The 25,580-nt window shown below is 42.0% G+C and overlaps 1 protein-coding gene across 1 annotated transcript in view; it reads right to left on the minus strand.

Moving 5' to 3' along the window:
- The window catches only part of syne1a (spectrin repeat containing, nuclear envelope 1a), a 130,622-nt gene that overhangs the window by 80,889 nt on the left and 24,153 nt on the right, over positions 1-25,580 (minus strand). The window contains exons 19-55 of the mRNA XM_085431938.1: positions 23,713-23,856; positions 23,451-23,627; positions 22,390-22,548; positions 22,015-22,179; positions 21,705-21,839; positions 21,269-21,430; positions 20,924-21,132; positions 20,739-20,847; positions 20,483-20,647; positions 20,233-20,400; positions 19,896-20,060; positions 19,368-19,508; positions 19,115-19,275; positions 18,673-18,829; positions 17,892-18,119; positions 17,709-17,807; positions 17,378-17,565; positions 15,728-15,851; positions 15,475-15,641; positions 15,174-15,327; positions 14,379-15,034; positions 13,894-14,073; positions 13,629-13,782; positions 11,969-12,127; positions 11,184-11,366; positions 10,991-11,092; positions 9,602-9,805; positions 8,933-9,140; positions 8,163-8,275; positions 7,661-7,866; positions 7,386-7,547; positions 7,010-7,289; positions 6,675-6,847; positions 5,155-5,464; positions 4,874-5,038; positions 3,147-3,506; positions 1,569-1,705 (exon numbers count right to left, since the gene is read on the minus strand). Of these exons, the coding sequence (XP_085288064.1) occupies positions 1,569-1,705; positions 3,147-3,506; positions 4,874-5,038; positions 5,155-5,464; positions 6,675-6,847; positions 7,010-7,289; positions 7,386-7,547; positions 7,661-7,866; positions 8,163-8,275; positions 8,933-9,140; positions 9,602-9,805; positions 10,991-11,092; positions 11,184-11,366; positions 11,969-12,127; positions 13,629-13,782; positions 13,894-14,073; positions 14,379-15,034; positions 15,174-15,327; positions 15,475-15,641; positions 15,728-15,851; positions 17,378-17,565; positions 17,709-17,807; positions 17,892-18,119; positions 18,673-18,829; positions 19,115-19,275; positions 19,368-19,508; positions 19,896-20,060; positions 20,233-20,400; positions 20,483-20,647; positions 20,739-20,847; positions 20,924-21,132; positions 21,269-21,430; positions 21,705-21,839; positions 22,015-22,179; positions 22,390-22,548; positions 23,451-23,627; positions 23,713-23,856 (6,929 nt within the window). The remainder of the gene's footprint in view (positions 1-1,568; positions 1,706-3,146; positions 3,507-4,873; positions 5,039-5,154; positions 5,465-6,674; positions 6,848-7,009; positions 7,290-7,385; positions 7,548-7,660; positions 7,867-8,162; positions 8,276-8,932; positions 9,141-9,601; positions 9,806-10,990; positions 11,093-11,183; positions 11,367-11,968; positions 12,128-13,628; positions 13,783-13,893; positions 14,074-14,378; positions 15,035-15,173; positions 15,328-15,474; positions 15,642-15,727; positions 15,852-17,377; positions 17,566-17,708; positions 17,808-17,891; positions 18,120-18,672; positions 18,830-19,114; positions 19,276-19,367; positions 19,509-19,895; positions 20,061-20,232; positions 20,401-20,482; positions 20,648-20,738; positions 20,848-20,923; positions 21,133-21,268; positions 21,431-21,704; positions 21,840-22,014; positions 22,180-22,389; positions 22,549-23,450; positions 23,628-23,712; positions 23,857-25,580) is intronic.

A 25,580-nucleotide genomic window follows, 5' to 3' on the forward strand; every position in this document is an offset into this window, starting at 1 on the left:
AGAGAGGCCAACTGCTTGAATAAGGTCTCACCAGGTCTGTTATGTACACAGGGAGCTACCCATAAAGGCAAACTAGGCAGACAGACATGGCTAAGCATCCCTTCTCTCACTCATATAAAGAGTGTTACAAACAGTTTATTCTCCTCGAGGATGGATTTTTGACCCTTTACTGCACCAGCCCTCATCTCATCATGCAGCAGTTGCAGAATCCTGCAGTGAGACTAACTGGTAGCAGATAATGAAAACACATTACACCAGTACTAAAATCCCTGTACTGGCCACCTGTCAGATTGATTTTCAGAACCTAATGTCCTCTACCCAAGCAGTAGGTCTCAGATCCCCAAAACAACTGCTTTTAACTGTTCCACTAAAATAACAAAAATCCCGAAATGATTGTCTCTAGTTTGTTCCTGTGACATTAATATTTCAGTCCTCACCCTGTCATTGATGTGTAAACATGGTCCATATCTCTCAACACTGTCTGATCTTATGAGTCGGTTACTCCATAACATATATTACACTCACTATTTACAGCCATTCGTCTTGTTATAGTGGGTCTGGGTCGTACCATCTCTCCAGGAAGGCTTTTTCACAGGCTCCTACCAAGATTTTAAACAAACATCTGTCTTCTCTCAACACAATATTTCCTGCTATATCACCAAAATGCAACACCAGAGATGATCCTGTATATATTTTAACAATAAATAAATGAACACTCTCCCAAAACTGCACAATGCCAGGGCAGATCCAAAAGACATGAGAATGGTTTACATTTATCACATTGGCTTCAATATGGCTTTGTTAGAGAACACTAGAAATTTATGTTTAATATTGGGGGTGACAGAGAATTTTATTCAACCCTTCCAACAGTTTTCTCTCAAGCTACATGATGATGTAGTAGATTGCTGTGTTCTCCATACAGGCAGCCATTTATCTTGAGAAATATACACACCTAGTTCTTTTTTGCCCATTTCGCTTTAACATAATGTGCTGTATTTCCTTTCCTCTGTTGGTACTATGCAGATATTACTCTATATTTCTTTAAATTGTAGATTCCTACTATGGTTGGAGAATGGTTGCATAATGTTAAATTTTGTTCCATCTCCTGAAAACTCATAAAATTCCCATCTTTTTTTACTGTACACAGTGCTGTTATTCCATTTGGTATCCATTGTTTCTCATCTCTGGTCCAAAGTATCTCCAGGTTCTTCCTCTAATTTATATTTTTGTTCTATATTAAACCACAGTTTTCATATAATCTGTGTGATAACGTCTTCACTTTTGAGAAAACCTTTTACTTCATCTCCAGTGTGACTCTGAATTTCCTTTCCTTGAGCATTTGTTTGGATAACTTTGTTGGCTTTTAGGTTAGGAAGTTCAAGTTGGGGCCATTTCTATCTACATTTGAAAAAAGCAGCTTTTGGCCTCATCATACAGACTTGAAGCAAAAGGCATCATGAATAAACTATAGTTAATCAGTCAGTGTTTCGTTTTACATCCACAAACACTCCAAGGAGTAATTCTCGCTCACCCACATCACATCACTACAGCAGAAATGTTCCTCTCACCTGTTGTGCTGTTTGATTAGCGCCGTGACCCGGTCTGACTGTGAGCCGAGGTCTCTGGAGTATCGCACCAGGTCATTCAGTTGGCCTTTCAACTTCTCCGCCATCGGCTCGGCGCTCTGCAAGCCCTCCAGTATATCCTAAACGGCACAAATCAGACACCAGCTCAGTGTGTGTGTGACAAGGAAACACAAGCACCCAACGGATCTGCATGACACCCTCCAATAAGTCCGCTCGCATTCCTATTCACACCCTGCCTCAGTCGTTTTCGCTCTTCTCACATTCAAACCGCGCACACAGACGCTCAAACACATACTCACAGTGCTGCCTGTACAAAAGCATTGCTGTTCCTGGCGGAGTGTGGCAGGAAGGAGCTGTGGATAACGGTCTCCAGCTCGCCTCAGCGTGCCTCACATTCTGCACTCACACAGTCATGAAATCCTGTCCCATGAAATATGTACAAGCTCTCTCTCTCTCGCTGTGTGACTCTCACTCACTCTCTGACGTATGACGATTAAAACAACCCTCCCTCCCTGCTCCTGTGGACTCGCTGCTCCCGTCTCCCTCTTCTCCTTTCCTTTCCTCGCTCCCTCCTCCTACGGCGGTTCTACTTCTTTCTCTAGCCCACTCTCTCGCTCTCTCCTCTTTCTCTCTCCCTCCTCCCACTCCCTCCACTTATTCCCTCGCACACATTTTTCCTCCCGATGACTCTCTCACGCTCTCTCCCTGTGGAATTCAGCTGTCAGCCCTCACAGATGTAGAATTGGTTCAAACGCACACAAACAAGCGCGTAACGAAAACAAGGCCGGACACAGGAAACAGGCTGGAGAAGGAGGAGAACGAGAAGCGGAGGAGGGGAAAGAAAAAAAACCCAACTCCTCCTCTGTTCTTTAACAGCCCCAAATTGAGGAAAACCGGAGAAAGGCATGGCTGAAGAAGCCCGGAGGGGAAATATAGGGCTGAACGTGTTGGCACGGCCTTGACAATACAGAGAAATTGTCACACTGTAAACATCCTGTGGAGGTTAGAAACAGAGCAGCAGGGGAGGTGAGGAGCACAAGCATCTAAGAAAGAACCCCTGCAGCCAAGAAGGACATCTCAGCACACTTCAGTTCAACCAAGTTGGAGTATAGGCAGGAGAAACAATGAGGGAATGTTTGGGAGGGAGAGATAGTGGAAAATAATGGTTAAAAAAGACAAAGCGGGGAGGGGTAGAGGGGACAGCACGGAAGACAGAATGAGCAGGAAACCAGGGGAAGTGATGGGATTGTGGCTGTCACTTGTTCATCATTCCAGTAAAGCTGATTTACAAACTAATCTGTTTTTAGGATTTACAAATAGAATGGATAATTACTGACAGAGAAAGCAGGGCTAATTGCAGAGGGTCCTGTGTGTGTCTGTGTGTGTACTTTGTATTAAACAATGCTAATCATAGGACGGCAGCATAGCCGCTGTCAGCTTTCACCCACCCCAGCGAGTTTTTATTATTGATGCTGTTTTTTTAAATGCACCATTGTGAGAAAATGAACAGATAATAATTCAGGCTCTCTTGTCATTATGTTTATTTAAATTCTATAGTACCTTAGCCAGCTGCCATCCCTCCACGGCCTCCTCGCCGTTACTCTGCCCTTCAGCTTTAACCAGCTCCTGGCTCCACCCCCTCAGACGTCCATCAAACACTTTTAACTCTTCCTCCAACTGGGCGGTCAGACGGTTATATTCCTCTTCGGAAGCCGCGGCAGCGGACAGGGCCCCCTCCAAGCTATCCCGGGCCCTCAGAGCGGCCCCTTCCCATTGCTCCAGAGCGTGGGACAGCGCCCCCAGCTGTCGATCCATGGCCTCGCAGCCTCCCGCTGCCGTGTGCTCCGCTGTGGACGCTGCGCTGCGACGTACCCGGCTGAGGCGGTCGCGGCCCTCCAGAAGTCGACACTCCACACGCTCCTGGAGAGATAAAGAGGGTAGGTAGGTAAGAGACAAAGTTGCTACGGAAACTGTGGCTAAGGAAACCGCAATCTCTGGCTGTGCTGGTGTCTATTTAAAGCTACCGTATAGTGTTTTCATCAGATGTCCCCTGCTTCATCACCTTACATGTTTATATCTACTTCTTTGATTCTGTCAGTGCACCAGTTATTCTGATTTGCTGTATTTTTAATTTCCATATCAGTAATATCGCTCTGTTAGTGATTTTTTTTCCCTCTCCTTCCATCTTCACCTCTTACTCTCTAAGGGAAAGCCAGGCAGATGATGTGAAAAACACTTGAGTGTGATGCGATAGCAGTGAGCTGATAGAGGGATTAAAAAGGGAGAAGATGGCTATGAAGATCAACCTTGACACTAAATAAAAAATGAAAACTAGCTTGTGTACACAAGACATCATATCTCCTCTTCTACTGTAATGCTTCACACAGCATAGCTCTGCTGACACACATTTATAATGTGATAATTAGTACCCATGTGTAAAATTTAAATGCAAATCAATTTTTCCTCACATATTTTCTCTCCTCTGTAATCACAGAGTTATCGAGCAGGGAAAGATTTAGCATTAAATTCATTGCTCCTTTTCTTTTTTCCTTTTACACACAACCATAAACCATATTATACTGCATTGGCAGTAAAATGCATCATGAGAGATTGAGATATTTGGCTCTGATATGGGAACAAGCTGAGAACCAATTCCAATTCCCCGCATAATTTGCTCTCCTTCATAGTGAGAATGTATTCATCAAATGGGTTCAGATAATTCAGCAATCAGTTATCTTCGCAAGAATTGGGTGTGGATTAAAAAAAACAAAACAAAACAAAGAACAGCACACACATTTCAAGCATGCAGAAGAGCCAAAGACAAAGTATTCTTAAATAAGTTAAACATTGCTTCCACACAAGAGTCGCTGATACTGCACTGAGAATCATTATGTCTATATTGGGTTTAAAGAGTTAATCCTTCTTTAATAGATGTGTAATTAGTGCCTGTTACACATCAATTATCCCAACAAATTCCTACAAGATGTCCAGCCAAGTTTTAATTCTCAAATAATCTAAGTTTATAACTAAAAGACAATTTAACCAACATGTACCGCATGCTGTTAACATGGAGTGGCTCAAGAGATTTCAGATTATGTCAAATAAATTTTAGATTGTTTAGCTGATACTGTTTTAGCATCCGTGTACTTGTGTTTTCCCTACAGTTTTATCACTTAATTTATGTGGGCTGAAATAATCTGCAACTCTTTATGATTTGTCCCCGAAAAAGGGCCGTAAGCACAGAATGGAAATGCTTGAGGTGACTAACAAATGTTTGTCTTCCTTACCCTAACTTCTGACAGTTTCTTTTTGATGGATGTGGAGTCTCCTGATGTGTCAGACCAGTGCTGTAGCTCCTCCCCTGCAGTCATTAGCCAATCAGTGAGCTCTCTAACGGCCTCCAGGTAGTTCTGGTGCTCCAACACCACTGCCTGTGCCAGACGTACTCTCTCCTATAGAAGAAACACAAAATGTGTACACGTTATATTACCGAAAGCCTTGATCAAGGTGAAAGAGGTTGATGGTCATCTACATTGTAAATTAATAAATAAAGGCAGATGTTTTGTACCTCCACCAAAGCTGTGAGGTTGTCAAACTGCACCTGCAGCTGGGTGCGAGCACCATGGTTAAAGCTGGCATCACCAGTCTTCTTGAAGAGTTCTCTGGCTTTTTCCTCCAGTGTGGACAGCGCCATCTGGTGGTCTTCTAGATCAGCCAGCAGAGCACGGAGTCTCTCCAGCTGTGAAGCTTTTTCTCTAGGTCCTGGCTGAGGGGTGAGAGGGGCACACACCTCCCGCTCCACAACCTCCATCCAGCAGCGCAGTTGGGCGGCACTCTCAAGGTATCCTCCCCACTGAGACACAGTCCACTCTAATCGACTGGAGACAGAACAGTAGATCTCTCATACACTTTTACAAATGGTGCAAAAAATAAAAATAAAATAAAATAAAAAAACAAACACATGAAATCTTTTATAACTACATGTGTAGACTGCTTAATTTAAATCTTGGTGCATAAAAATCTTTTCACCTTTTTACTCTCCTGTACATTTGCAGCATTGCAGAAGAAGCACAAACTGGCAGTAATACTGGCTTATAGCCTTTCTCCCCTTTTATCAGGAGGTTCAAAACACACAAGGACACAGACACACACCCATAATTTTCCTTGCCATCTGTTACCCCTGCCTGTGCAAATAGTGCCAATATCCACATACTCACACACACCTCTAATTCACCTGCTACCCCTCGCCTCCTGTTATCCCTCTCCCCTTTCAACACAAACACACCGCACGTGTGACCCACTGTTTGCCATCCACCATTTAGTCCCTAATGGGATCAATTTTTTTTCTAGGAGGGGCCATAATTGGTCAATTAGACATACACACACAAACTGATGCACATGCATGCCGTCACGCACGCACACAAACACACCCGAGAGCACATACTAAGACACATCAGTCACAGTTGGAAAATGAGACACATACTTCTCATTATTTATTTAACCTAATGGTAATTAACAGCACCGACACATCAATCTGTGGTGATGAAAATAACCTGTTCCTAAGAGAGAAATTTTTTTTTTGGCAAACAGAAACATCCTCTCTTAAATGTTCATGGGCAAATGTTTCAGTGGCAGAGAAATGGGGATTGACTGGCATTTATATTGAGCTCATCTAGTCTCACTGACCAGTCAAAGTGCTTCACTCTACAAGCCAAATTTATCCACACATCCATACAGTGCTTTTTGAATTTTAAGCACTTTATCTGCATCACATCCATGGCCAATTTAGAACCAGGAATTAGCCTAACATGCATATTTTTGCATACCTTGAGGAGTACTCAGAGGAAACCCACCCACGCACAGAGAGAACATGCAAACTCCACACAGAAAAGCCCCGGTTAGGGTTCAAACGTGGAAACTTCTTGATGTTAGGTGACCGTGCTAACCAAAGTGCTTTATCCAAAAGCATACATGTATTCTATAACTGCATGCAAAATTTGTTAAAGGTAGGAATGCTTCTTTACTCATTAGATTATCATTTGTAGTTTATAACAAATTGCAGGTGATACTTAAAGTGAGTAGTTGTACCTGTGGCAACTCATGGCTGTCACAAGCAGTGTAGCCCATGCGTCCTCCAGTTCCTGCAGCTGAGAGCGAACCACTTCCTGTCCGGCGGCGCCATAGCTGCGCAGGGCGAGCTCACCTTTACCCATTGCCATATTTAACTTGACCTCACCCTCTCCCTTCAAAAGCAGGATATCCTGTGCAAACAGACATTCAGAGTAAAAAATAAAAATAAAAAATATATAAATATATCTTAAGCAAACAGCCCCCTCTTGTGTTCACTGGAAAAACTAGATTGTAATAAAGGTGAATTACCTAAATAAAGAATACATGCAGATGTAGTCTTGTTGTCCTCTCACCTGCACCGTCTCCAGCCTTTGCTCTAACTGCTCTTTGGTCCCCATCGTGCTGTCGACTGTACCCAGTCGCTCCTGGATCTCCTCCAGCCAGGCCCAAACCCCCTGGAGAGTGTCTCCAAAAGCCTGGCTCTCCTTGCAGCCTCTGAGCCTCTCCCTGGCTGCCTTCAGTAGGGCCTGGTGCTCCATCTGTAGCTGGCCTGTTACTCTGACCTCTCCTCCTGACCCGCGGCCTGCCTCAGATAGAGCCTGGGCTTCCTGGCAGAGTTGCTCAATAGATTCCCTTACAAAAGAAATTGATATATTATTGTTCTGAATATTCAGTAACTTATGCTGTGACATATATAGCATATGGCCACAGACACCCTCATATACAAACCTTCTTTCTGTCAGTTCCTTATGGAGTTGCTCCATCCTCTCCAGCTCTTCTGTGGTGTCTGGGGCACCTTGCTGGCTTTCTCCCCCAAGAACTGGCTCAGCCTTAAGACTGAGATCCATCTGCTTCAGCCAGTCTCTTATACCCTGCACGCAGTCGTCAAAACTATGGGAAAAGAGGGGAAGGAAGAAAAAAAAAGAATTAATGAGAGCCATATTTCTATTTGATTCAAATTCGTTTGTATAAAAGCAAGAAATAACCATAAATGAGGGTGTTACTTTTTCAGAAGGCCAACGCTCTCCTCCAAGTCCAGCTTGCTCTGATAACAACCATCCAGAAAGCTCCTCCACTCTCGCTGGCAGGCAGAGAGGTTCTCTTGAACCTGCACTGCTCCAGCTTTAGGTAGGTGGAGCTGGAGTTTCCCAGCCTCTTTAGAAACCTGAGAGAGGCGTTCCTCACCCTCTGAAATCCGCTGAAGTGATACCTGTGAACATAGGATGCGTCTCTAAATAAAGAGCCAAAATCTTCAGATCGGGACTTTTTTGTGTGTTTTCATCCATTTAAACAACTCAAAGTGTTTATTATTTACAAGCCCAGTGTAACTTATGACTTATACTAATAAATTATGTGGAAGGTACAGATATATGTTTCTAAAAATACAAATTGTTTATACTGTAGCATGCTCATATCAAAAAGTCAACCTCCTTAGAACTTTTAAGTGGAATATGCACTTCATAGCCCTTACATCTGCACAGAGAAAAAGAGCAACAAGTAACGTACCTTTAACCTTTGTAACTTGGCTCCTAGGAGGACAACATCTCCTGACGGGTTAGAGCATTCTTTCAGCTCCAACTTGAGAATCGCTAGCCAGGATTTGAAGTCTTGGACAAGCTCTGATTGAGGGAACAGGAAGAAGAGATGAGTTAAAAGCTGAAGAAACATACAGCGACAAGTCGAGGAAGACGGATGTGTTGCAGATTATGGCAGAAAAAACATTTTAAAGTGAAGAAACCTGAAGAAGAAGTGTGAGAGCAGGCAGTGTGTTAAGGCAGATGGAAAGTGTGGGCGTGTCCACGCTATGGAGTGCTAGGTTGCCTTGGCAACAAGCCCAAAATGAGTCCCTCGAGAGCAGATGTGACGAGAGCGACATTACTCTCCGAGGCACAGGTGTGTGTCGGCGCAGTGAGAGTGCACCAGTGTACCTGACAGCATGTGTGTCAATGGAGTGTGGGCTGTAGTGGGCGGATTGAGTGCGCTCTGGGGAAAATGTAGGATAATCAACAGCAAATCTGTTGCACTACTAACACGAACAAATGGCTCTGCTTCGTGTAACAGTGCAATGTTTGATTGGGTGATTATGGCATTTTAAGTGTTATTAAAAATTTTAATTTGTCCTCATCAGGGAATAAGTTATTGCGGCTACTTACTATTACTGATAGATAAGATCGCTCGGTGCATCAGAATGAAGAAGAATTAAGCACCTTTTGTAAATTAGCTGATACATCATCAACGCCACAAACAAAATCTGAGCAAAACTGATGATCGCTTACCGTTGAAATGGAGCTGCAGACCGTCCTGCAGGTTTCCTCTGGTCTTGGCACAGCGTTGGGAAACGGTCTCGGTTCGTTTGGCAATGGAGGTGAGATCAGACGAGAGGCGTGACAGCTCCTCAGAGGGATGCGATCTGCACAGAGCAGTCAGGGCATCTCTAGCCGAGTCCATGTCTGCCCTCTGCTGCTGCACGACACTCTGCAGGTCCTGGAAATGGACCACAGTGAGAAATTATGCAAATAATTCTGCACGTTTATAGCTATGTGCTCTGTATGTGTTGTACTGTGTCTATCCTGCAAATGTGTCCTAAGGCAACAGTCTCTTCTAGCAGAACAGATGCTGATCTGTTGCTGGTTTGACATCTGTCCTCCAGAAAAGCATCACTAATCAGGACAGGCGTTTTCCTTCAGGAATCAAAATTCTATGATGTAAACATTTCTTTCCTTCTTAAAGGAAAGAACACCTACTACACCGCCTATGGTGCTCAGATTTTTATTAGGGAAATACTTTTGAGGAGTTTCCTGCTAGAATAACAATAATTAGCACATTATGATTAGTTCCTCTAACTAATTAGGTAATAAGCTAGTTGTAGGTGTGTAAATAAAATAAACTTTGTACAGTTTTTTGTGAGTTTTTCTGTCTTACTGAAGGAACTGATAATGCCATACCTTAACAGTGCCAATGTCTTCAGGGGAAGTAGTTTCGGTGAGGTCCGATAAGGAACCCTCGACTGCCTCCAGCCGCTGGGCCATCTGGGACATGAGGTCCTCCAGTCGCTCTTTCTGGAAACTGAAGTAGGTCAGAGTGTGCTTGGCCTGATTGTACACCTCCTCAGCATGGGCCATTTTCTTCCTCAGATCTGATTGCAGGACCTGACGTGTGAGAATCAGTTTTAGTCACATTTAAACAACACAAGAGTATGTTTAATTATTGGTCCAGTACGGTTTCATAGATTTGATTTACGGTTTCATAGATTTGTGACTATAAGTTCCTCCTGAGTAGAAGGTACAGATACTTTATTTGTCTTCAGCTCAACTGAGAGCGCTTATTTGTAAAGTTTAAGTCAATCAAGAGGCAATTTGGAGCAGAAATTCTAGGAGTAAAGCATGAACCACATAAATCAGATGAAAGTAAATTACACAGGGATCAAGGACCATGGCTTTGTCCAAGATCACAGAGGGATTTATCACTATTTTGTTTGTTCCCCATTTATAGGGCCAGGGCCCTATAAATGGGGAAAAAAACTGATGCACTCTTCCAGGCAGCCAGCAACAGGGGGAATTAGTACTCCTGCAGAGGACTGAGGAAAGTGGAAGGGAGAGGCAGTATAGCATAGCAAATTAATTGGAAGAATAATGAAGATAAATGTGACTTCTGTAATGTGCTGTACTATGGTAAGGAGAGACGGCCACGAAAGAGACCCCGAATTAATAGAACGGTTATTTATAAACAAGAAAAAACTGAGAAAAAAAATATTTTAACCACAGGTGTCATAAGCTAAAAATAAATAGGTAAGTCAATAAATTGTGTTGTAACGTACATGGGTGTAAATATGCTGTTTACACCACTACAAAACATGTTCTAAACACACACAGCAGAGCTTGACTGACACACTAGTACTGCCCCTTGGCTACAGCAATTAAATGGCCCCTCCTTTTATCTGCCACGGCTGTCACCTAATCCTCCTGATGTGTCTCTGTCACATAATCCTGCCGGTTTTGCTGCATGTACATTAATGCACTGAGCTTCTGCACACCGTCTAACGTTTATAACTGCTTAGCACTCTCAAATGTCCCTCTGAAGCTCTTACTGGTAACACAACAAGAGCACAACAGCAGTGGCAACAGGTGTAGATGAGAGGAGGAGGGTTACTGGATGCAGGAAGACTGAACCAAGGCGCAAAAAAAAGGTTGTCAGCACTGGATGTTTCAGTGTCTACTTATTCTATACGCGAAATCTGCACATGATCAGAGAAGAAGTCTGGGTTCCACATATTGTGGTTTTAATCTTTGATGAATAATACCTTGCATTATTTTTCTCTTCTCCTATACATTTACCTGCATTTGTAATGGGATTTCCTGCAGTTTGGCTCGAGCCTTCAAATCTGCCACTCTCTCCTCCAAAACATCCAGCATGTGCTCCCTCTTTTCAACCTCCTCCTATGAATCAAAGTGCAAGACAATGAAATAACATTCACCGTCATCTGAGCAAACATTCATTTGCGCACACTTTCACGCAGCGTACTCTGACCTGAAAGGACGCAAGCTGGGCCTCTGTCTTCTCCTTGTCACTGAGACTGGCGACAGCGTCAGTTAGATCAGCGATGGATCCACTGGTCCACTGGTTGATGTCATGCTCTGCGGCCTTGAGGTCATCCCAGAGTTTCACACAGTAGCCTAATCTTTCTGTATTGGTTTGTATTTTCTCTGCGATCTTAAAAGAGAAAAAGAGAGACCAGGACACTATGTGAGGTATGTAAGAGAATAATGCATCTCAATCAAGAGGAGAGGAAGGCCCACCTCCTTTGTGTTTGGCTTTCTCTCTGTAACAGGGGATGTATGCTTTACAGGGAGATGGAAGAAAATCGCTGCCTAATTAGTCTGACAGATGTGCAAGTGAGAAGCGAGAGAGAGAGACAGAGACGCAGATAACCTGTCTAGACTTATTTATTTCTCTGTCTCATTTCGACAGCTGAGCAGACAACAACAACTCAAAAGAGGAGAAAATGTAGATAAAAGAAAAGAAAAAGCAGAGAAAAAATATAATTGAAAAAAGTGACGGTGCAGGTGTTCAGCAGAGATGAATGTTTTTTTATACTCACACAGATTTGTTCATACCCTTCATAGTTATTATTGTACTTCAGGCCCAGACTCGGGGAAAACACCATTTATAGTTTATGGATTTTTTTTCAGTTTTTTATTTAGATGTGGAAAATTCTGGGAAACTTTTTGATGTTACAAAAATATTTCACTTCAAAACACCTGAAATAACAGAAAGTCAGTATTGTGCATTTATCTTTACTAAAGACTACTCACCGCCAGCCACTGCTCTCTAAGTGTCTCTGTGTCTCTCTGGATGGAGGACATTTCACAGTTGGGAACCTTCTCCAGCTCCCTCTGCAGGTCCTCGACCGTCCTGATGAGCTGGTCCATGTCTTCCTGTTTTTCTCTCAGTTCATCTTTTATGGCTTTATGCTGAAGAGAACACAGCAAGGGAAATGGCAACAGGAGGGAGAGATACTGTTCAGTGGGGAGGTAAGTTTCTGAGATTTGGTTTGCTAAATAAATATAAGACAAGTTTCTTCTTCCTCCACCTCCTGTTTTTTTCTAATATACAATAAAAACAGTCAAACCACAGAGAAAGCTGTGAAACTTTTCAGACTAATTTCCTTGATGAAAACAGATTATTACTCACTTAAAACTCATTGAATTACCAGAAAATGACACTAAAGCTGATTTTTCTTCTTAGCTCATAAAAACATTATTACATAAGTTTTCATACAAAAAATAAAATCATACTTGGATCTATCATATCCGGTTTTAACAGTAGTAGATATTTTAACTCATTATAGTAGGTAAAATCACAATCAATAAACACTTTCGACCATCAAAAGTTCCAACAAGTCATAACAATGAAAAAAAAAAATCTTTGAGAGGAATGGATACTGTCCTTTTTGACTCCATAACAAGGCTCACAATTAAAGTTACCAATTTGATTGCTATATAAATTACTACTGTATAAATTCTTTAAAATTAACAATAGGTTCATTTCATGTTAGCTCATCAAATCCCTCACACCAATCAATAGATCTTCTCAAAAACATCTTTTCAAATGCTTTTCCTAGTAGCCCTTTTAAAAATCGTGCTATTAAAAAACTACTTAAGCATGGCATTCAATTGTTATTAAGTATCTGGTAGTATGGCTCTATGAACATGAGGATAACTTAAGCTAACATACAATGATGTAACTCCAATCCCCGATGCCAGATCTGTGGAAATCATAATTTTGAGTTGATGAACTGATGTTTGTTGATAATTTCTCATATACAGGGCACATCTTTTTAAAAAAAAAAAACCCAGTCCAAATCAGGTGAAAGGTTTTACAGAGATTACAGATCGAATATGAAACCCCTACCACAAAACAAAAACCCACATTTAGACCCAACTTCAGTATAATTTCTTCAGCCATGACACCATGTACAAAATATAAACTCACTTAATTAGAAGAAGCAGATTTCTCTTAATATTATATATTATATCCCAAATTTCTGATGATCATTTTTCACATTTTGTCATTATGAGTTTTATAAGGCACTCATTTTTATGTATAGCAGCCAAAGACTGTTTTGAAAGCAGAGCAAGATGTTTTCATTCAATTTATCCACCCTTCACAGCCAAGTTTTTTTCTGGCCAAGAAGAGAGCATGTGTGCTGGGTACCTTTGCAACTATCCCTAATCACAAAGTAGATTGGTAGACCTATAAAAAATTGAAGCACCTGGGTCAAGTAGTTTTCTAGTTAGTGGATTTTTTAAATGTCCCTCATCCCTTGAATTATTTCTTTTGTATTTATTTAGAGAAATTACTTTTCCTTGTATATTTTTCCCCAAGCAATTCTGTGATGGTCATTTTTTTTAGTCTGATGCACAGAAATGTAATAATTCAATACTTTTCTGAGAATAAACATAAACTACTGACTTGCGTGAAAGTCCTTTTGGCTTCCTGAGCACTGTGGTTGTGGTCGGGCAGATTGTGAGCGACGGCCTGAGCGCTCTCCATGAGTGTGGTGAGGATCGACTTCAGGTGGTGGAACTGGCGAAGAAGATCTAACACAACTCCACTGTGTTCCTGACTGCATGTTAAAACAAATCAGAAAACGTCAAATATATTATTTTTTTTAAAGCAGGTGGTAAAAGATGAAAAAAAAAAAAAACAGATGGGTGAGAGAAAATTAATCTCTTACCTGTTGATGATTAGCGTCCTGACGTTATCCCAGGCTGTCTTCACCAGAGCTACCTCCCTGAGTGCTTCTCCTGCCAGCTCACTGTCTCTCTGGGCCAGCTGGTTTCCCTTTTCTTCTAACCACCGTTGCGAGTGCTGCAGGGACTGGAGCTCATCCTCCAGCTGGACAAAGAAACGCATCCTGGGAGAATAGATGCAGAAGAAAACAATGGAGATTAGTAGCCTGCTTCCAACATATTACATCTCAATTTCCAGGAGATTAAATTTGTCTGCCTGTATGTTGGCTTCTGTAATAGACAATAGACTCTGGCATACAGTAGATCTTTGAATCAAAGGTTCATAGTAGGCAGTAGAAATGCAAAAAGTAGGAATGAAGCAAGGACTGACAGCATTATTACTACTGAAAGCCGACATTACCAACTGTGCTGATACTATGAATACTGATATATTTACTGGGCTGAAGTGTCAAAATTAAAATGAACAAACCTGTTGTGAAAGGCCTGTACAGAGCTCTCTCTGATGCCCTCCTGTCTTGCATCGTCCAACAGTTTCTTCAAATTCTTCATCACTTCTTCTCTTCTCTCTCTGAAGGAGCTCCACAAAGCCCCTAAAGCATCCGCTTCACTTTGTCTCCACCCCACACCCCTCTGCACCTCCTCCAGAGCCATTGTCAGGGCCACCGCCTGTCCTCTGCAAGATGTTCTTCCCTGAGGATGGCTGGCATCTTTAGATCCCCTCCACTCTGCTCCACACAGGTGCAGATGTGCTTTACTCAGCTGCCCATCTAACCCGACAGCTTCAGCCTCTAGTCGGGCCACTTCTTTAGCCACCTCTCCTATTTCGCGATGCAGCTCTTCAGCTTTGGAAGGGTCCCAGCTCCCTCTGCCCTCCACAGCCTCATGAAGGCGACGCACGGCCTTAGCAGCCATTTTATGCTTCTCGAGGAAAGTGTTTAACTCGGTCAGGCACTCTTTACGAAGCAGCAGGAGACGTTGGGATTCACTGAGAGGTTGCAGGCAGTCCTCTCTCCATGCCTGGAGCTGCTCTTGGGCCTCTGGGGTGGAAGAGCAAAGCAGGAAGGACTCTTTTTTATGGAGAGTCTCTCTCAGTGATGCATTCTCCTGTAGCTGTGCCTCATGCTCCTGCAACACGATTGTTCAATTAGACACATTTATGTGAGCTCCAACAGCAATTGATGCAAACTTGTTTACTAAAACTGCTCCAATATACATACAGCCTATAAAGGACATCAGTGCTGACAGCAAGTTATTGATCTCTCACCTTCAGCTTAATAAACACAGCCTCAAGATCAGCAATATCAACCTGGGAAGAGCTTCTCAAGAGAGACAGGAAGTTTTCACTCCACTGGGTAAGGGGCAGCAGTGCCTGATCAAACTGCTCCAAGTGCTCCAACTGCAGCTTCAACCGCTTTATCCTAAAAGTGAGGGTGGGAAAAGCATGGACTGAGAATATGGAAGTGACTGTTTTAAATGTAAATTTAAAAAAAAATGCTAGGATCCATTCACATACTGTAACCCAGATGTAAATAAGCTATATCATAATCAATCACCCTAAAAAATACCTGCGTAATATGCTGTTCTTCACAGAAGCGCATCTCTCCTGTAGTTGTGTGAGATCATCACTGAGCTCCTGGATACGAGCTTCGGGTGCCGTGGGGTACAAGCAAAGGCCGAGATTCACGAGACCCTGAAGGAGAGTCTCGTGTGACACCGTCTCTACCTGCATTTCCTGGATAGGCATATCATCAATGCAAATTAGATAAAATAACAAAACTTTCTTGTAGAAACAAATACAGAAAAGTAAAAAGATTTTACCTGCACATTTTGTAATTCATTCCTAAGCTTTACTTTATCTGCAGAGAGCAGTTCGGTGTCTGGGCAGCACACAGACTCACACCTGTCCAGCCAGCTTTTCATGGACAAATTTTCCTTTTCATATCTGTAGATGCAGATGTTGCATGTATTAAAATCAAGGAAAATATAAGTTGCATCCCCTTAGGACACACACAATTACAAGTTCACTTTTTTTTTTTCTTAAATCTGACCAAACCCTAGTATCAGTGACAAGGTCATAATGGGGCAACCATATCTTCCCAGTGCACCCAGTGCTGGAAGTAATCCCTTATACATATACCTGCAGGATACAGGATGAGGCTAACTGCAGAGACACTAAGCCGAACACACACACAAACAGACACACATAAACTCTGCTGAAGTTTAGTGGCAAAAACATAATTGAGTTCATTTCAAAAAGAGTCACCGGCTGGGTAAATAAAAGGAAGCGCTAAAGCTTGGGCAATTTAAACAGCCAGCATGTGGCTAGATCATTATTTTCTCCTCACGCTTAAACAGAAAAGAAACAATCACTCCGGTGAAGGACTATTGTGTGACAAAAGAAAGCGATAAGAAAGCATATAATTAGAATAGAAATGCACTGGCTGACAGGGGGACAGACAAGATCTCGCTCTTCCACATCACACTAAGATGAGAGACAGATTCAGAGGAATAAAGAGGAAACTGGCACAGAGAGAAGCAGAAACAGCACATGCACAATAGAAGGGAAAATGGCATTTGCTTATTCAACTGCAGGTGTGTGCTAATGGAGACTACAGATGTTTCTCAAAAAATGACTCATAACATATTTCTCCATTTTTATAAATGTACTTTTTGATTTTATGGTTTTTTTTTTCAATGTGGCAAAATCTGAAATATTCAAACAGGCCTGTTGTAGGTGTTTATCTATACGGCACCAAATCACGACAACAGTTGCCTCAAGGCGCTTTATATTGTAATGTAAAGACCCTACAGTAATACAAAAGTGTTGAAGGGACACATACACCCGAAACCCTGCTTTGGGCCATACCAAAGCACAATAAACTCTAAACACTAAACTAAATGGATAAATCTTCACACATTACAGTGAACAGTGACTCATGCCTTCAGTTTAACAATTAACACTATTTTCTCATTGTCTAGCATTTGTCTCTTCTATCCCAGTCAAACACTGACTTTTTCCTGTACTAATGCTATTTTTCCAAAAGGTCTAGGACACTGGTATCAACATAAGAGCCCGGGGCCAGAATTGGCCCGGCAATTTCTCCAATCTGGCCTGCTGGGACAGCTTTGGAAAACATGAAGGAGATGATATATTTTTAGACTTTTAACTGTATTTTTAGATGTTTTGCAGCTTTTCCTGCTGTTAAAGACCTCCCCACAGTGATTTTTATTACCATTCATATTCAGTAATAGATAAACAAGCAAATGACAGAAAACTTTATCGTGTAGAAAAACTAAGATATGCTGTTGAAATTGCACTTCTTTATCTTTTATTAATATATAAAAGGGAAATAAATGTGTAGTTAATCAACTTTACACTAACACAAAGTTGATGTGGCCCTCCAGACAAAATGAGCTTGACATCCCTGGTCTAGGACAAAAGCAACCACATTTTGCAGTTTATTGTACCTCTGCCACAGAGCTAGAAGGCTCTCTAACATAGATTTCTTTTCTGAAGCCTTTTCCATCAACTCTCTCTGCTGCTTCTGGAGGTTAGCCACTTCTTCCTCCAGCTGGCTGCCCTCTCCAAGCCTTTTTGTGGCCGAACACAGGGCCATAAGCCTGGGCTTCAGAAGCTCAACAGTCTGGCAGACCTCCTGGGATAAACACAAAAATACTTGTTATCAACTGCACATTAAGTAAACCCTTGAAAATACAACATAATAACATGGTGCCACTCTGAAAAGGAAGCCAGTGATACTTATTCATGTATCAAAGAGGTGCCAAGTTGTGCTCTTACAATGTGATCCTGGAGGGCTTTGTAGGTCTCTAATGATGATACGCAGCATGTGATCAGACAGTCCAGTTTTTCATTCAGATCACTAACTGTTTTCTTAACCTGATAATAAAAATAAAAAAGTCCGTTTGTATTGTGTAATAAAATACCTTTAATAAAAGTCATAAATTGTGTGATGCTCTAAACCTGTTCAAGGTTATCATTGCATCTCTGCCTGTAGGAGGCGCTCTGGTTGAGCTGCACGCCAAGCTGCTCTGCTCTCCCCTTCAGCTCTTCCCAGTATTGTCTCGTCTGGTTAAGTTGCGCCCGGATGCGACCGGCCTCTCCAGAAGTCACAAACCTGGACAGAGCCTCGCAGTCGGCCTCCATGAGGACAAGAACCGCCTTTCTCTCCTCTAAAGCTTCCCCCACGGCCTGGAGAGATGCAATAAGAGAGGAATTCAACGAGGGAACGCATACAGGAAATTACGACGATAAAAGATCGCTCTTTCAAGAAGAAATTTATTTTCAAACTGAGAAGAAAAAAAAGGCAGATGATGGCAGTATCCTTTTTTTTTTCTAAAAACCATCATGAGAGTGACAAGTCTGGGATTAGGCATGCCAAGATTATATTTTATTAAATATGATCAATTTATTTCCTTTAAATTCCAGCCTCTGCTACAGCACTGACCCAATTTCCCTTGGGGTTAGATTAAAATTTAATCTCATTTCATCATAATCTTAATCATTTTGGGCCACAGTGATACTGTAAACTACAGACACAAGACCAGACAGCAATGTGACTCCAGTTTAACTGAAGCAACCAAAAAATATGATGAGTATTTACTTGTGAAGATATAAAAAATATTTAAGGAGTTGTGTAAAAAGTGTGCAGTGAACTGCCTCACCTTTGACTGACCTCCAATTGGAAACCTTGTGATCAGGTATACAATGTAATGCTGTGATAGAAATATAGACCTGCACAAACCTCTACAGCGCTGATGTGTTTGTCTAAAGGATCAGAGGAGGAGAAAATGTTGACAGCGTCCAGCTCCTTCTGTTTCTGATTGATCCAAAGAAAGAAGGCCGCTGATTCACTGCTGAAGCGCTCCCACCACACAAATATCATCTCCAGCTGGACAACACTGGGACACATGAGATTAGGCAACAGCCCAAGGTCAGAATATTGGAATGAAAACAAACAACCAGACAATAGCATGGATGCAATTTGCAGGTGAATGCCAGACAGACATCATATGTTGGCAAAATACAATTTCACATTTTGATACTTTAGGTTTTTTCAGACTAATATCACAAGTTAGTTTTTACACTTAAAGCTCATTATTGGGCACTCGTAAAACTGCCGGTTAAGGCCCGTACCACATTTCAGACCTTTATTGCATGTAATAGAAGAAAATAGTCAGACATACTTCTTGTTGAGGTGGTCTTGAAGTTGTGCGATTGCTTCTCTGGTGGACTGCGCCTGCTGCAGGAGAAGAGTCTGAGTCTTCGGACCAAGCTGAATGTCTTCTGCTTTCTCTGAGAGGAGATCTGCTCGTATAGAGTACTCCTCGACCTCCGTGAAGAGTTCCTATAGACCGAAAAACAAGCAGTTACACAACATGACCAAATACAGGCTAATAAATCAGAATATGAATGCATGCACGTTTTGCACATACACACCTTGTTATGCTTCAGTTCAATTTTCAGGCTGTCCAAGCAGTTGAAAAGGAGTTCCTTGTGCAATTCATTGTCAGTATTGCTGATGAACCTCCAAACTGTTTCTCTTTCTGCTTCGAAACTTTCCCAGGAGCTCAGCGTTGCCTTGAAGTGACAAAGAAATGAAAGAGTAACGTTAGTAGGTACACATTCAGACCTGATGATAACATGCACTATTTATACAAAGGAGATGGGCACTGTAATATTTACTGCCATTCTCCTGATTTCATCTGTAAGCATAGGGTATTTTACGACAGCAGATGATCTGCTGTCTTAAAATACACCGACATTTACTTTTAATTTTCTGATCAATTCACGGATAACGACAAGTGTACAAAGAAATCACAAAGTAACAAACAAAATTAACGTGCAGGATAACAGTCAGCAATAGGCTAATCAATTATCACAGCGGGAATGTGTGTGGATGATCAATGACACTCACACGTGCAAACACCAGGGCGCCGACATGAGAAAAATCTTGGCTCTGCCTACCTGCAGACTTTGCTCCTTTGCCCCTGATTTGTGGTCAGCCTCACTGAAAGCTCCTTCCAGCTCCCGTAGAGATTGACTGAGCCCCTCCCCTTTCTGCAGCTGGCGGCAGTGGGACACCAGAAGCTCTGCCTCTCTCCTGTTAGCATGCAGGTGCTTTAGGTGTTGCTATAACACACAGACACAAAAACAACATGCTATTTTGTGAGCAACCTTGATTTTGCTTTGCCTTGCTCAAACCATTCATAATGTAAACTGTTAAACAGTTAAATTAAATACAAAAGAGACTTTCAAACATGGAAACCAAGTTGTTACAAGTGCATTTGTACTAAACAAATACCTGGTGAATAAGGTAAAGTTGTTTGGCTTCCTCCAAACCCTCAGCATCCAGGATTCTGCCTATCTGCTCCTCAGCCTCTTTTCGGGCCCTCAGAACCTCCTCCAGAGCACCATGAATCTCGTCCCTCAGCTCCTCATACTGGAACATGGCAGAGCCCTCATCACCCAGCTGTGGCAAAAAGGTCATTGGATTATTTTTTGATGAAAATTTTCAGTACGGAAGAGAATATTCAGCACTTATCCTGGAATACCTGACAGAGTGAAGAGTAAACTGCCCGCAGGTCAGTTGAGAGTTTAGCCAAGGCTGCTCTTTGCCTTTGGACTTCCACTTCAGAGCTAACTTCAGACAGCACAGCAAGGCGGCTCTTGAGCCACAGCAGACTCTCCTCTCGAGTATCCACTGCTTCCTGTAGTGCCTGGAATTGATGGAAGCACTAGATGTTAACTGAAGTTGAAGTATAGCCTAATCTCAGTGCCTAAAGCAGCAAATGTAGCCCACTAGCTCACCTGAACAGCAGCATCAAGTTGCTCCTGATGACGGGAAGTTATTGCTGTTCCTCTTAAGAGCCTCATTTGCCTTTTTTGAGATGAGAGCCAATCAGAAAGCTCGCAGAACCTAAAATAAAAATGGACCACTGAGTTCTGCATTTGCTTTAAATCACTTTAAATCTGTGCTTTTTGCCCATCTTTACCTCTCATTCCACTCTTTCCATTTATCAGGGTGCTGCTCCAGCTTGAGGTGGGTGCTCTTTATCTGCTCTGTAACCTCTTCTACGGCCCTTCTAGTGCAGTCAAGCATTCGATACGCTTGGTCGTTGTCAGGCAACTTGTAACACAGATCCTCCATGTTTCTAATCCTCCTCTCGCTCTGAATTAAAGGTTTGCGTTCCCTGAAGAAAGTCTGAGGAAGAAGAAAAAAAAAGAAAATTAAGATATGAGAGGCTCCCGAATGTCAGTGATAACAACATTAAGTGATTTTGTCTTTCTCTGATTTTCAGTTCTATCTGTTTCAATTTTCCACTAAATCCGAGACTCACTCTGTGCTCTTTGATCACTCGCTCGCTGGTGCAGGTGCCAGACAGGGCTTGCATTTCTCTGTGCAGCTCTGCTCTGCAGTCTTGCAGGATCACAGCAACTCGGCTTCGCTCCACATCCACCTTGAGACGGAGTAGGTGAGATGGTACCTCGCTCTGCATGTCCTGTAAAAAAGATGGAGATGAGACAAAACATAGCAGACCTGAAAGCTACCCTTAAGTGTCACATTGTATCTGTCACTGATCAAAAGTTCCCTGGAGTGGCTGCAAATAAACACAGAGAGGGTTGCATTTTTATCTAACCAGGTTAATTGGAACCAGACTGGAGGGACTCTATTGAAGCCAAAGGTTTTCCTGGTTAAGTTAATGAAGTAGTGCTTATGCGCCTCAAGAGGTGTACAGTAATTAGTGAGAGTGGTAAACCATGGTGACCTCTGACCTTCCAGAGTTTGTGCAGCCTGCGGACAGTTTCCTGCAGCCCCTGTTGCTCCTCCTGTGGCAGGATGTCCGTGAGCTCATCACACGCTTTCAAAAACACGCTCAGCACCCGCTGGTCCAGTTGTCCAAAGAAATCCTGTAATGTAAAATAAAATAAGAGTAAACACGACACAAGACAGAGTAAAAGTTAAGTCAAGAATGTTAACACTCTACCCGTTTCCACTTAAAAATGTAATTAGAAAATAGAAATGCCTCTGCAGATTAGCCGCAGCTTTCACAGACATGCTTAGAGGTTAGAGATTTAATCTTACAGTGTGTTTCTTTAATAATTCCTCAGCATCTCCAGTCTCTCTCAAGCAGCCCTGAGCTTTCTTCAGCACTCTCTCCAGCTCTTGTCGTGATTCCTCAAATCTCCTCCTCAGGGAGTTGTTGGCCTCTTCCTGCCTTCTCCATTCTCCAACCTCCTTTAGCAAAGCCTGAGAGGTTAGATAGTAGTAATACAGTGTAATTACATTATTTGTCCTACAAACAAATGAACAGTAACACACATGGTGGGTAAATCTAATCTGCACGAATCCCTTGTGTTTTTCTGATGTCTGTGTAATCTCTATAGTATAATCAGTATTGTGGTTTCTGACTGGCATTCTGGTATGCAAATGCATGTAATGCATAACTGTAATACTAACCTGTGCCGAGCCCTGAATTTCAACAACTCTCTTTTGCAGCAACGATATGTCGAAGTTCCTGAGCACCTTACTGGTGGAGAGCGCCCTCTGCAGAGAGTGGTGGTTCCTCTCAATCACCGATAAACATCGTTTACAGCTTTGCTGATGGTTTAACAAATCCTGTCACAAAAGGGGAGACAAGAAGTTTAAAAAAATTACTTGTGTTTCCAATATCCATCCATCTGTCCATCCATTTTCTTATCTAGCTATCCAATTTAGCGAGGCAGCGTGCACACTGGACAAGCCGACAGTCCCTGAACTGGATGAGTGGAAGAAAACGGATGGATAGACTTTTACAAGTTTGGACACAGTGTAAATTGTAAATAAAAACAAAATGCAATGACTTGCAAATGTCATAGACTCATATTTTATTCACAATGGGACACAGAAAATATTAGTTTAACCTGAGATAATGTTATCATTCCATGAAAAATATGAGCTCATTTTAATTTGATGGCAGCAACGCATCTCAAAAAAGTTGGGAAAGGGGGTGACAAAAGTAAGTGGTGTTAAAAAAGAAACAGCTGGAGAAACACTTTGCTATAATTAGGTTAACTGGAAACAGGTCAGTAACATTACTGAGTATAGAAAGAGCATCTTAGAGATGCAGAGTTCCCCAGAAGTAAAGATGGGAAGTGGTTCACTGCAGAAAACTGCATCTAGAAATGACACAATAATGCTCCTCAGAGTAAAGTAAGCACATATTTTAAGTAAGCAACATTTCAACACAAATATCTCTTCTTTCTACCCCTTGAATTTTCATAAGAGGCTCATTGCTTTGAAGACGTTTGAGGGGAGTTATTATTTTCTGTCAGCGTGCATCAGATTTGAATATAAAAGAAGGGAACAATAATACATAAAAGATACAGCAACAGGACTGTAGTGTTATAAATGCAGATCACTGCTTATGGAGCTGGCAGCTCATATCCATAATAACTGTGAAAAAATAAAAATAAACTGAAAAAAGAATAAAAACATATCTAGTAAGCACTTATTGTAAATTTAACGTGTTCGTGTCTGACCTGCCACTTGTATTTTTGCTGGGCTTGTGCCTGTGACTCTGGGTCTCTCGCAGCAGAAGTGATGCGACTCGCTCGCTCCAAGGCCTGGTAAAAAGTGTTGATGTGTTTCTCCATCTCCTCCAACAGCGGCAGAAAGGCATGACACTCCCGCATCAGAGATGGGCACCGCTCTCTCACCTGAACAGATACAAAACGGACCGCTTAACAGTGAAAAAATGTATTAACTTAAAAGGCTTTGTGTTTACCCTCAAATGAGACTCACCTTGCTTAGTTGACCTTTGACTGTTGCCATAGTTGCCATGACCCTGGTTGCCTCATCCTGTGGAGCATCCTTGGCAAGGAGCTGAGCGCTGCGGGCAGCCAACTTGTATTGTGTCTCCATAGCGACAACCTTTTGCTTGGTATTCTGCGATGTGACGTGCAAGGGTAAAGGGTCATTTCATACGTTCTTAAAGTGAATGCACTGCCATCAAAGCTGTTTTAGTAATAAAAATGCTGACATCAATAAAGCAGTGACTTGCAGCTTTTAGTAACACCTTATCAAAAACGTATGAGAGTAAAGCCGTTTTCGCACATTGAGTGCAGATGTGAAATCTCACTTTATCGTGATTCAAGCGTGACTTTATCTGATTTGTCTCAGGCGAGGAAGAGAGCTCGAGCTTCAATTCATGTTGACCTGAGCCAGTGACATTATTTACTGCAGTCATGAACATTTCTAAGCATTAACTGATGAAACTGCATTTATGGGACATAAATTCTGGACGCTCTCAGATCAGATCTTTAGCTGCCTTTAACCACCACAAAGTCTGACAGATATCTGGTGCCATGCATTAGAGTACAGAGAAGAAAATTATCCGAATTTCACAGTGAGTGGGCGTCACACAAGCTTACTTCTGTTTGCTCTACCCAGATAGTACCATTGCCAAGACCAAGGACAGCATTGCCAGCATAGTGGGAATGCATCTAAAATAGACTATGGTCTGTTGTATGTAACTAATTCTCAGACAAAGTCTGAAATACAGTCATGTCAAAAAGGAAGAATATCAACAGGAAAAACTCAAGAGCAGCTTCTAAGTCTCTACAAGCTTCAGTTAGCATGTGAAACGTTAAAGTTCATGACAGTACAGTTAGAAAGAGAATGAACAAGTTTGCATGGGTTGCCAGGGGAAAGCTTGTTCTCTTTTAAAAAAGAACATGGCGGGATCGCTTAGGCTTGCAAAGTTACATATGAACAATGTGCTTTGGACAGATGAGACCAGAGTGGAGATAGTTTGTCATAAAACACAGCTTATTTGCAAGCAAAACACCTGACACCAGCTATTAAGTGTGGTGGAAGAGGAATGATTTGGGCGTGCATTTTACAGCCACAGGATCTGGGCACCTTATAGCCATTAAGTCAACCCTGAATTCCTCTGAGTAACACATTCTTGGCTCATGCAACAGGACAATGATCCCCAAGCACAGCAACAAATCTAAAATAAAAGGACTGAAAAAGAAACTGTTCTAATGGCCCAAGGAACAGAACACAACCCCACTGAAATGCCGTGTTGGGACCTTAAAAGGTGTACCGACAAATACACACCACAAACAATTACTTCAATTTATTGCTGCTAAAGTTAGCTTATAACAGGATGACACAGAGTCCTGTTAAAAGTCCCTCTTTAACATGGAAAAGAGAGTTTACATGTCTGAAAATGGCTTGGAAGGACTTGAAACAGTTACGTTTCACCTGCTGTTGGTGTGTGGGGCAGCTGTGTTCCTAAAAAGAGCTGTGATGACCATTCTCTTTGAAATCACATAAAGCTAAGAGTAAAAAAAAAAAACTCCATCTAGTTCCATATTTGAAACTTTGGCCATGTTTAACATGAGTATCCACCATGAGTAACAGCAAATAAACACAACAGGAAAAGAAAGAAAGAAAAGAAAACGCATATTAGGTCCACTTCAGAGTCAGGCTTGTCATTCTCGACCAGCTTAAGAAAGAACAGATTTGAAACAAACTCTAAGCGATGTGATCAGGGATGGTCTAATATAAAGTACAGTGGGGCAAAAAAGTATTTAGTCAGCCACCGATTGTGCAAGTTCCCCCACTTAAAATGATGACAGAGGTCAGTAATTTGCACCAGAGGT

Source organism: Copadichromis virginalis, linkage group LG15 (assembly GCF_057382275.1).
Source record: "Copadichromis virginalis isolate Kocher_CV1m ecotype Utaka linkage group LG15, C_Virginalis_male_GT1.1, whole genome shotgun sequence".
Taxonomy (NCBI): domain Eukaryota; kingdom Metazoa; phylum Chordata; class Actinopteri; order Cichliformes; family Cichlidae; genus Copadichromis; species Copadichromis virginalis.